This window comes from Pararge aegeria, chromosome 17 (genome assembly GCF_905163445.1).
Source record: "Pararge aegeria chromosome 17, ilParAegt1.1, whole genome shotgun sequence".
NCBI classification, from domain to species: domain Eukaryota; kingdom Metazoa; phylum Arthropoda; class Insecta; order Lepidoptera; family Nymphalidae; genus Pararge; species Pararge aegeria.
In genome coordinates this window covers 7,797,453-7,809,918 of record NC_053196.1, presented here as the reverse complement: position 1 = coordinate 7,809,918, position 12,466 = coordinate 7,797,453, and the positions used below count along the sequence as shown (strand labels likewise).

The following is a 12,466-nucleotide window of genomic DNA, read 5'->3' as shown; positions in this document are numbered from 1 at the left end:
TTGGCCTAGGTTGGGCCCGTATCACTCTTCAGTTTCGATTCGTATTGAAACAATCTATCGATTTATGGAAGTTCCATCAATGGCTACGACTTTTCACAAGAAAAGTTGTAGGTGGGACGCAACCCCTCAGGCTCCACACAAAAATCTTCCAACCCGTTTCGAAGGTTTTGATCCCATAAGCAGATGATAGCATTCATCAATACAAACAGCTTTTACTATTGGTACTACTATTTTCTACATAGCTTAATTTTAGGTATAGGTACTACAATACAAAATTTTGTTATATAGGTACATCAAAAATCACTTTTTTCACGTTTAGTTAAATAGGTGCTCTTTTATTCAACCAACAAGTCTTAGCTACCAAAGGAACTTTAAAATAAACTTAGAAATAACAACTATGAAAACTTAACCTCTTGTTAAGTAATATCACCATCAATAATTAATTATTCCCACCTAATCTAGGATTATTCAAAAATCAGCGACAAAAAATGAATCGAGTTACCAAATGTAGGTGTGTAAACATTATATGAAAACATTAACTACGTACTCAATTAGTCGGACATCCCTTCGTCGTTTTATCAGGCCTCTCTTCATCACTTTGATAGAAAATCTCAACATCATTTTGGTCAGATCTCTCTTCATTGTTTAAATCGGGAGTCTCGACGCTGTTTTGACCGGAGCCCTCTCCGTTAACATTCTCAATCGGCACATCTATTGGAAGAGTTTTTGCTGTCCCTTTTCTCTTTATTACTCTAACTTTTGGAGCCGACATCCTCTGATTGCTTTCGCTGCGTTTATGAGCATTTTTCAAAATAGTTTTAAAAAATTTATCGCAGTCCACTTTTGTAAAACTTTCATCTGTTGCGTGGATAATATCAAAAAAAAGAGAAATCGTTCTCGTAAACGCTTTAAAACATATTTTTACTGTTTCTTTCTTGGAAAAGCCAGTCCACGTACATTGCTTAAGAAAATTTCTTTCAAACAAAGAATCGACCAAGTGGTAGGCATTTACGCCGCCTTTGCCCAAACCTTTAGAACACACACCGACAAATTTCATCAACATGTTATCTTTGAATGTTCTATTTGATAGATTTTTTTCAAATTCCTCAAGGTCTTTGATATTTTTTATTAGAGTTGGCTCTTCGTCAACTCTTTTTTGTGATACGCTCATTTTTATGAATGATCTTAGCTCTGTTTGTATTTCTGAGATCTTTACACACATATTAGTTTGGATTTCATGTAGGGAATTTTGATTGGCTATAATGGTTGCTATGCTCTCCTTAATAGCTTCAATCTCGTTAGTTGGTGTTGAAATTTCCGGTTCTGTATGTGTATAAAAGAGGAAATTCGATTCCGGAATTGTGACAGGAATATTGCCCTCGACTGTACCAACAATCTGGTCTTGGGGCACAAAACAGCAATTTGTGTCTTCTTGGGATTTCTGGGCTACTTGAGTGACTGGTGTTGTGGTACTTAGCATTTGATTATGATTCTGAAAAAAATATGATTATAACATTTTTATTTATTTATTTATTTACTTTAAGGTCCACCAACGCAGGATACACAATTCTTTCACCAAGATGATTGAGTCTGTAAGTGGGATATAAGGGTACTGCTGTATAATAGGCGAAAGGCTGACCACCTCTCACCAATAATGGGTGATACATATAAATTTATAAATTTTATTGTTCTATCATATAATACCTAATAACCCTCGCAATATGTGTCAAACGTGGCATCTAGTGGTTCTAGAACTGGTATAGGAACTGGTAACTTGGATGATGGATGATACTTACATCTGTTAAAGTCTTCGCCAATTCGTTGAAAGATTTATCTGGCAAGGGATATTTTTCCTTGCGTAATGATCGACGGTTCGTATCTCCTTCGTCAGTTTCAGTATCTGATTTGTCACTCATTGTATCAATTTCATCCTGTGCCTCTTGAAATGTTTTAAGATTTTTTCTTTTTACATCACATGACATGATTTCCCAAGAAGCATCAGGTGAACTATTTTCCTGCCTCCTTAATTTATCTGCTGACTTCTTTGGCCAAAAAAGTAATTTATTATGCACCCACAGATCTGGTACGGCCGTTAATCTTAATTCGCCTTTTTCAATTGTTTGCACTACTGAGAAAGGCATGGCAGGAATCTGTAAAAAAATACATGTAACTATAAATACATTTTATAATACATCAAACCATAAGAAACAAACCGAACGAACTTACGGAGACAGATGCAATAGTTTACATAGAGCTCCGTTATATTGGCAGCATTGCGAATTGTCCAAAAATAATCTGTATGGAGATGCAATAAGGACGTCCTTATGCCCATTCTTTAATGAACGTCCTTATTACATGAGCCTACGGATTATTTTCGAACAATTTCGCATGCTGCCAACATAACGAAAAGAGAGCTCACTTGTGAAACGAACACAAGTTAATTTGCACGTAATACAATTTTGCTTAAACGATATAGGTAGAATATTAGGGACGAACGTAAGCACTAAGAAAAGCACCGGTTCAGGTACGCAAGGCGTCATGAGTCAAGATGCAAGAACAATTGAAATTTTAGTCCTTAGTTCCCACCTGCACCAATACTTATCCCAAAATATGTTCCTATGGTATGATGTTGTCAAAGTTCGGTTAACCGGCGCCGGTGGTTTATCTTTGGTGCTAGTGGGCGTCAGATGAACAGGTTAAGTAAGCAGTGCATAACATCAACCTTTGTGATGTAAACGAAAAATTATTGCTCAATATTATTCACGCACGTCCGCCGTCATCACATTAGCACAGCTAACTAAGAGCTTACTGAACAAGAACAGACACGCACGCGGCATGCGACTGGCGAGCGAGCGCCGCGCCAGCTATCCCGCGCGCGCGGCTAACTTCAGTTCAAACATTACCTACATAACACAGGGATTCCCCGCAGTTATACCACAGGTTAAACCCTAGAAATACTTATCTAGTACATTTACGGATGATTTCCACCAAGCAGCAATTACAATCTTTAAAAAATATTTATGAAATGAAGTAATAAAATTAATTACCTAGTTCACATTCGTCACTAGTGAAATGGTCATAAACGGCGAAGTTGCAATTTTCACACCAAAAATTTTTTTCGTTTAACAATAATTTTATGTGTTCTTCCTTCAAAACAATATGAACTGGCCTTTCTCCAGAATATGTTGAAACTCTCTTGCCACAACCATGGCAATTGCGAGATAACAAGAAATGAGTTTCAATCCAAGGCCATCTCGCAGTTTTTAAGGCTCGGATATCATTTTTAGTCAAAAAACGGTCTACGTCTAGAAATATGACCATAGTAGTTCGATCCAAGTCACAACTAAAACATAAAAATAATAAACTCTTAGTTTAGCAAGCATTTAAGACATTTGTGTGCGGAACTCTAATTCGTCACAATATGGCGCGACAATGCTGTTAGGACTAATATTATTTTTAAACACAACTTTGTAAATACGCCGTGTTCAAAAGGCGAACAAAAATTGAGATGTAAAACACAATATACTTCACCGAAAATACTTACGCGTTTGCCGTGCACACACGTATGCACGTATAATATTTCGTGCGAAATACTTATTAATATATTTTATATATAATAGATGAACTTACCTTTTATTTTTTTTATTTTTCTCCACGACCGCAAAACATAACACAATAACAATTCACAAATGTTTGAAGTAGCTAGTAATAGAAGCGCGGAGTACGTTACACGCCTGTCTGGTTCTATTAAATGCTAATAGTGAGCTTCGCGGGAGCAAATGGTTCTCCGGAGTCTAACTATAAGTGTATTATGGGCTTAAGTCGTGGTGGCTGGTTCTGTTAGATGCTCATAGCTGGCTTCGCAGGAGCAAATAGTTCTGCGTAGTCCAACTATAAGTGTATTATTGATCTAAGTGGTGCTCGCCAAGTCTACTATGAGTGTTTTATTAGCAAAAGTACGCGTATAAAATGGGCCCTTTTCTGTGGTTATAAACTTTTACTAGCCTGTTATAGACCTGGCTCCGGAACCACTACAAGACCACTTTTTGTTACAATAGTCTGCTCCGTGCACCCACTATGAACGATCCTAGATTACAATCCAGTATTGGTAAGCACTAAGCTTGTCTGTACACCGAGAATCTTTCTAGAATCTTTCTTAACAAATATGAAAATACTATCGGGCGTTCTGTTATATTGAAGATGTCTGATACTTATGCATTCAAACCGAAGCAGCTGTATAGATGAAGAAGTAGTATATCACACATCACACCTCATCTGCCTTTTTATAGATTAAAAAGTATATTATTGTGTTAAACTATAAATAATAATCAAATACATAAGAAAATATTTTTTTGAAAACAAATTCAATACTGGGGCTAAATATCATCGCTTGAATCGTTATTGCTATTATTTTGATTTTCTTGAAAATATATTTTAAAATACCTTGGTTTTAGGAAGTCAAGGTAAAAAAAAAGATGGCCGTCACGGACCACCCGGCATATGTGAAACATTAACAAGAAGGGAGTCAAGAGCGGTGGCGTAGAGGGCCACGGTGGCAAAAGAGCGTTATACTAATTGACGTGACGTCATACGGGTCGATATCACTGCCAATCACCGAATCAATCTGAATCTCACCTGGTTTTAAGTGATGATGCAGTCTAAGATGTTAGCGGTCTAACCTGCTAGGGGGTCGTGGTAGTCATACCTATGGTTTCTACGCGACATCGCACCGGAACACTACTACTTTCTCCAAAGGTTGTCTGGGAGTGCTTTAGCGATAAGACCGCCTTTGCACACCTAAACTTGTTTTTTATGTTTTTTTTAATTTTTATCTATATGTGTTTCTCTTTGTATTTTGTTTTTATTGCACAATTTAACAATAATAAGTAATAATATATCGCTTAGCGGCATGTCTTGGTCGGTAGGGTGTTAACGAGCCACAGCCAAAGCCTCTATTATATCTAGTAAGTTAGTAAGATATTGCACTCAAGCAATAAAGCGTCTTTAAAAAGGAAAAGAGTTCTTATACTGTGAAGGAGTCCTTAAATCTCGTCAGACCGGATCGGAACGTTTGCGTTACGCCTATCTCAGCAGCTGGATAGATGATATCAATGTAGAATGGTAGACTGATTATTAGGTAACCGCTTGTTAGCTGCAATGTAACTGGAACGGGCGTCTAATATAGTTGATATTACACGCAATTTATGTTCCGATAGCCATCACTTTAGACAATTTATTCTGCATCATCGAAATGATGAGTTATAATACCCCGGTTTGATCGATAATAATGTTTTGCTTTGCCCCCTTGCCGGCACTATCTATAGTGGACTATATATAGTGGACTCGATGTTGCAAAATCCTTTATTTTTTACCAAAAAAGTATTTAAATGCATATATTTAAAAATAGTCAAGAAGCGGTGTCAGCCCAATGGGTAAGGCTTCGGATTTCCTTTCGTGGAGATCAAGTTCGAGCCCCGGCACGCACAACTAACATTTCTTCAACTAATATCACTTGCTTTAAACGGTGAGAGATTCACATCGTGAGGGAACCTGCATGCCTGAGAGTTCTGCATAGCGATGCTTGACAACGCTATGTGAAGTCTACCAAATTTTTTTTTTTTACCCTTCTCATTTTGAGATGAGACCCGTGCCCGGTAATGGGTTGATGATGATGATGATTAAAAATAGTTAAAAGGATTCATACCACTATAATATTTTGATATTTCGACCCCGTTACATGGATCAGGTTAAGTAATGGTGCTCCCACATTGCCGTTATAAAATGTTTGTAAACATTTTATAACACCAAAACATTTACTAACAAATGTTAACAATTGTTGCACTTTGTTAGAAACTGTTACATGTTATAAGTGCTCCTACATTGATGGAAAATGTTTAAACATTTTATAACATCTAGTATTGGCTCGCACCGCACCGCCTATCCCGCCATCACCCTTATAAAATGTTTACAAACAAAAGATAACACATGTTTTATTTTGTTATAATTTGTTTTGTTATAAAATGTTTACTAACATTACTAAACATTTTCTAACATGAAAATTTATTTGTGATTAAATGTTTGCTAACAAATGTTTACTAACGTTATTAAACATTTTCTAACGGCAATGTGGGAGCACCATTACTCAAAACCAAATATAAATATTAATAATTCCTTTATTCCATCTGTTACTCATAGTACCAACTCAACAAAAACATTTATGTACAGCGATGAAATTGGATGTAACATGGGCTTATATCTTAACTCACAGTTAAACGGACACACAGTTTTGAACTTCTGTTTATCCAAATCAGATTTTAAAAGTATTGTAGCTGCTATTTGTAGAAATAGGAATTTGTATGATGTTAAAAGTAATTTAATTATCCTAATAGGAAATAGAGGAAATGTCAACAAACCTGATCTAATTAAACTTTTTGATTCTCTAAATACTTTAAATGTAAATAGTATAGTATTGTACACATTTCCTTATTGTGATAGTTTGCCACACCAAGAAAATACTATTAGATATAATTTAAACATGACCTTGTACAACTTATGTACATATAATAAAAAATTTCATATTATTGACTTTAGCAAGTGTGCTAGTCTTTCTTATAATTTGTACAGAGATAGGTATTACCTATCACACTATTTTAAACGACAGATAGCTGTTTCGCTATCATATTTTTTTACAATTACAGCCAAGAACTTGGCTAAACAAGCTGCTTTTATTGAGCAGTGTAATAATTCTGACATTAACACCTTGGAAATCATTCCAAGTCATTCTACTTTAAACTAGTTAAGGAGACAACAGAGGTTTCCTCTTCCTTAGATAAAGAGACAACTGAGACTATCTCTGGCATATACAATATAAATTATATTAAGGCATTGCACAATTTAAAAGTAAACCAAAAAATATACAAAAAATCTAATTCTAATCATATCAACTTGGTTCACCAAAATATTCAATGTATTAAAGGAAAGGACTTAGAGATTGAATTATTTTTGAATGATTTCAACATTAATATTTTATGTATAACTGAACACTGGTTGAAGACTCATGAATACTTGTTTAATTTTGGTAACCACCAGGTTGGTAGTTCGTTCACCAGAGTTACTGCAATTCATGGTGGCTCTTTAATAATATTAAATAAAAATTTAAAATTTAAAAACAGAAATGATATTGTGAGCCTGTCTGTTGAACGGACAATAGAGCTAGCCTCGGTCGAATTAGAGCAATTAATAATTGTCACTGTATATAGACCACCCTTGTCTAACTTTGAACTTTTTGAAAAGGTAATGGATGAAGTGTTATTTAAAATATCAAAGTCAAATATACAAAAAATCTAATTCTAATCATATCAACTTGGTTCACCAAAATATTCAATGTATTAAAGGAAAGGACTTAGAGATTGAATTATTTTTGAATGATTTCAACATTAATATTTTATGTATAACTGAACACTGGTTGAAGACTCATGAATACTTGTTTAATTTTGGTAACCACCAGGTTGGTAGTTCGTTCACCAGAGTTACTGCAATTCATGGTGGCTCTTTAATAATATTAAATAAAAATTTAAAATTTAAAAACAGAAATGATATTGTGAGCCTGTCTGTTGAACGGACAATAGAGCTAGCCTCGGTCGAATTAGAGCAATTAATAATTGTCACTGTATATAGACCACCCTTGTCTAACTTTGAACTTTTTGAAAAGGTAATGGATGAAGTGTTATTTAAAATATCAAAGTCAAATAAAAAGTTAATAGTTTGCGGAGACTTTAATGTAAACATCTTAGAACGTAATTGTTTAAGTGTTAATTTATTAAATTTATTTAAAACATACAATCTTACAAATATGTTCATGGAACCAACAAGAATTACTGCCACTAGCGCCACATGTTTGGATAACATTTTTACGAATATAATTCCAATAAGTAAACACATAATTAATAAATTAGATTCTGATCATTGTGGTCAATTGATTCAATTTGAAAATGTGAAGAAAAATGTCTCCAAACATAAAATTACTTTTGTACCAGTGACATCAAACCGCATAGAGAAAATGAGAACTAGCCTCGTCAAAGACCTCCCGTTCTTACAATCGGGGACAAGTCCGAATGAGATGTACAGTTGTTTTTTCAACACGTTTCAACGTCTATTTAATTCTATATTCACTAGTAAGTCGGTTGTGGTGACTGATGCTTTAGTGTTTAGTGAGTGGGCATCAATTGAACTGCATAAGAGTAGGCAAAAAATGTACGAACTTTATGCAGAACGTCAATACAATACTGATGCTGAGTTTAGAGATTGTGTTAAATTGTGTTCCAGTAGTTTTAAACGCGATTGCTTCTTGGAAAAGTCCCGATACATACAGAATAAAATAAAAAATAGCAATAACGTAATCAAAACTACTTGGAAAATAATTAATGAGGAGACGGGAAGAGTACCACCGCGGCATAATAACTTTAAACTTAATGTAGATAATAAAGACTTAACATCTGATTTCGAGGTGGCTACTGCTTTTGAAATCTTTTTTACTAACATTCCTATCTCCACCACTAAATCATTGAACTCTTCACCAGATATTGCTCTCTCTCTATTGAAGAATAACGTGCCCGAGTGTAAAAACGCTTTTAAATTCAGCCATGTTAGTGGCTCTGACGTTATTAAAGCCTTTAAATTATTAAATAATAAAAAAACAAGTGACTTGTGGGGCATTTCCGTTGAAGTTCTCAAATCACTAATTGACATCGTTGCACCCGATTTAGCATTAATATTTAATAACTGTATAGATTGTGGTGTGTTTCCTGACTTAATGAAACATAGTAAAATAGTTCCTTTGTTTAAATCGGGTAGTACTTCTGACCCCACTAACTTCAGACCAATATCAGTACTGCCCACTTTCAGTAAAATTTTTGAAAAACTTATTTTAAATCAGTTACTTTCCTATTTTCATAAGTATGATTTACTCCACGTTAAACAATTTGGTTTTACACGGGGTCGCTCAACTATCGACGCTGGTGTTGAGCTAATACATAATATATTTGAAGCTTGGGAGGAGTCACATGATGCACTTGGTGTGTTCTGTGATTTGTCTAAGGCGTTTGATTGTGTTGTACATGAAACGTTAGTCAGAAAACTACACCACTATGGAATTCAGGGTGTAGCTCTCGACTTGATTAGTTACTACTTGCGTGATAGGGTGCAAATGGTAGACGTTAATGGAAAGCGGTCTAATGGGTCATTTGTGAAAATTGGTGTTCCACAGGGTTCTATATTAGGACCTTTTCTATTCCTTATTTACATTAATGACCTGCCTTACCTTGTTAAGGACAATCACGGGATAGTATTGTTTGCTGATGATACATCACTTATGTTCAAAATTAAGAGACGTGAATTAGCTTTAGACGATGTAAACAACTATCTCGCTAAAGTAGTACAATGGTTTGAAGCTAATAATTTGGTTTTAAATGAAAATAAAACTAAGTGCATAAAATTCACATTACCAAATGTTAAACATGTAAAAACCACTATACTACTTAATAATGAGGAATTGAATCCGGTGGATACAACAGTATTTCTAGGAATAACGTTAGATGCTAAACTTCAATGGGGCCCTCATGTAAATAATTTATCGAACAGGCTTAGTTCTGCTGCCTATGCAGTAAAGAAGATACGCCACCTGACAGACATAGAAACTGCTAGGCTAGTCTATTTTAGTTACTTTCACAGCATTATGTCATATGGAATTTTACTATGGGGTAATGCTGCTGATATTGGCACTATTTTCGTGCTGCAGAAGAAGGCTGTTCGTGCGATCTATAAAATGGGTCCGAGAGAGTCATTGAAAGATAAATTTAAAGATGTTAAAATAATGACACTCTATAGCCAATACATATTTGAAAATTTAATGTATGTTCACAAAAATATATCAAAATTTAAAAGAAAAAGTGACTGCAATAATTTAAACGTTAGAAGCAAAAATAAACTTGCAGTGCAGTACACTAGACTACACAAAATAAGCAATTCATTTAAAGGAAATTGAATACAATTTTACAATAAATTACCGGTTGATATCTTGGGGATGTCACTAAAGAAGTTCAAAGTTTGTATTAAGCGAAAGCTTATAGAAAAGTCCTATTATAGTATAAAGGATTACGTAAACGATAAAAAAGCTTGGGTGTAAACAATTGCTCTAACCAGGTTGCTTCTTAAATTTTTTCTAATGACAATGTGAGATGGTGATAACAAAAAGAACACCCGGCTAAGTTTGTTGTGGGCTTCTTCTTAGACCAGGGCGCGATTGGAACCCTCGTAGCTTTAGTTTTAAGTTTACGATTGTAGTTATCGCCATCACTACTCACTGCTATGTACACATTTTGTATACAATAACGCATCAAAAGTGCCATCTATGTGCCTATTTGAATAAAGGAATATTTGACTTTGACTTTGACTTTGACTTGATCGTGGTCCCGACGAGACTGCCTAACTTAACAATTTTTAAGAAATGTTGAATAACCATGAAAACCATCTTATTCCTCGAGCGGTGTGTTTTATGGTTTCAAGTTGGAGATCCCGGGTTTGATTTCTGGTAGAGAGATCTTAGAAATTATAAATTGGGAATTTATAATTTCTTAGTTTTCTCTAATTTAGTTACCATCCTTCTATTTAGCGTTGCGGTACGATGTTGCCTAGAAACCGATTAGGTGTATCTCTTTAAGTGGCAGAACCCCAATCAGGTTGGCCTACTATTTTCGAATGCACTGTCACTTACCACCAGCTGAGATTGCAGTTAACTTAGTTAAAAAATCTTAGTTTCACCTAAATCTTTAGTTACATGCAATTACTTCTAAAATACAAATAAAATTTGTATTTCGTACATAGTCCTAATGTGTGTATTATGATTACTAATGAATATTTTAATAGACAAAATAGGCAAGGATTTTGACTTCACTTGGGGGGGGGGGGGAGTTCAGAACTTCGAATCCCAGCACGCACCTCCAACTTTTGAAAACATCATGTGCAACGATAGAGCATTGATATGATGATGTTGATACATAAATAGTTATAATACTACAGACACTGAGAAACATTCATGTTCATCAAACAAATATTTTCCAAGTGTGGGAATCGAATCCACGTCGTTGGACTCAGAATGCAGGTTGACTGCGCCAATCGGCCGTCAAACTTGTCCAGTTTGTTTGTAAAACTTCCGATTATTAGCTCGGATAGCATTTTAATAATCTTTTTAATTAACACGAAGCACTTAATAGTTAGTTCTCTGGGAATATCAAGATACCTTTACACAGATCTTTATATATCCGGCTAATGAAGAAAGTGTGGATAATTTATTCCTAAAAGAATAATACAAGAAGAAAACTTCTCGTCTGGTGCTTTAAGACAGCTGTTTTAGTGGTGAATTTAAAAATCGTGTTTAAAGTTTCTGTATAATTTGAGTACCTTTTAAGTTAAAAAGTTAGCTCAGACCATTGGATATTGGATAGAAGCAGGCGTTACTTTGCGGAAATCCATGATATATTATCAAAATTAAGCTTAATTTGCTATACTCCGCGAAAAGCAGGAGAATCTGTGTGGTGTAATTTATAATTTCTTCAATCCTTATACACCACACAATGAATAATTGTTAAGTCAAGACTTAACAATTATTCATTTTAAAGTCAACATCTCCTGATGATGCTCCGGTTTCGGAGCGAAACGTGCGTAGAGGGTATATTGTCGAAGATCTGTTTGGTGTGGGGTATAAGGATTGAAGAAATTATAAATTACACCACACAGATTCTCCTGCTTTTCGCGGAGTATAGCAAATTAAGCTTAATTTTGATAATATATCAGACCATTGGATTCTACTGAATGGAACTAGCTAAATTTGATGTAAAAAAAATCAAAAGCTTATTTTCATCCTCAGCCTGACTGTGCCCCACAGCTGGGAACAGGCTAGATGACTTCGAGTCGACCGTTTAACAGTTGACGGTAAATTTCAAGGTGTTGGTACAGTGTTGAGTCGAACAATTAGCGAAAGCATCCTGACGTGATCTCAAAGGCGTAAGGGCAAAATAAAGCCAACATCCTAACTCCCGGCTTAACAAAAAGCCGTCCAGTCCGGACGGCTTTAATCGTAACCCATATTGTAAATGGAGAAGAGTGTTGATTTGTTTGTTTGTCTTTCCCAAACGCCCTAGCGCAGCCAATAAGACAAAGAAGACCGAGAGTAACATAGCTTATGTTACTCTCCATCCACTTATTATCCCAGTAGAACCAAACGCGGACACAGAACGGCACACCTTCGGAACATCTAGTACCTAAATAAATATAAAAAAACGGCAATCAGACCTATAACCCCGTGATAGTAGAACAAGAACTAAAACACGTAAAACTTGACATATCAACATCGTAACGTGAATGCCATTATGATGACAAATTTGACACCCTTTAATACAAGTCCTGCCAA

General features: G+C 35.2%; 1 protein-coding gene across 3 annotated transcripts; it reads right to left on the bottom strand.

Moving 5' to 3' along the window:
• Window positions 1-315: 315 nt before the first annotated feature.
• LOC120631300 lies at window positions 316-3,662 on the bottom strand. Of its 3 annotated transcripts, XM_039900787.1 has the most exons (4): window positions 3,545-3,610; window positions 3,048-3,343; window positions 1,797-2,150; window positions 316-1,492 (listed from the first exon to the last, which is right to left on the bottom strand). In XM_039900787.1, the coding sequence occupies exons 3-4, from the start codon at window positions 2,139-2,141 to the stop codon at window positions 548-550; spliced, it is 1,290 nt and encodes a 429-aa protein (XP_039756721.1). In that variant the 5' UTR covers window positions 2,142-2,150; window positions 3,048-3,343; window positions 3,545-3,610; the 3' UTR covers window positions 316-547. The 3 variants fall into 3 exon arrangements, with proteins under 3 accessions (XP_039756721.1, XP_039756722.1, XP_039756720.1); XM_039900788.1 differs by lacking the exons at window positions 3,048-3,343; window positions 3,545-3,610 and adding an exon at window positions 3,631-3,662; XM_039900786.1 differs by lacking the exon at window positions 3,545-3,610 and having other exon boundaries at window positions 3,048-3,501.
• Between the last annotated feature and the right edge of the window lie 8,804 nt (window positions 3,663-12,466).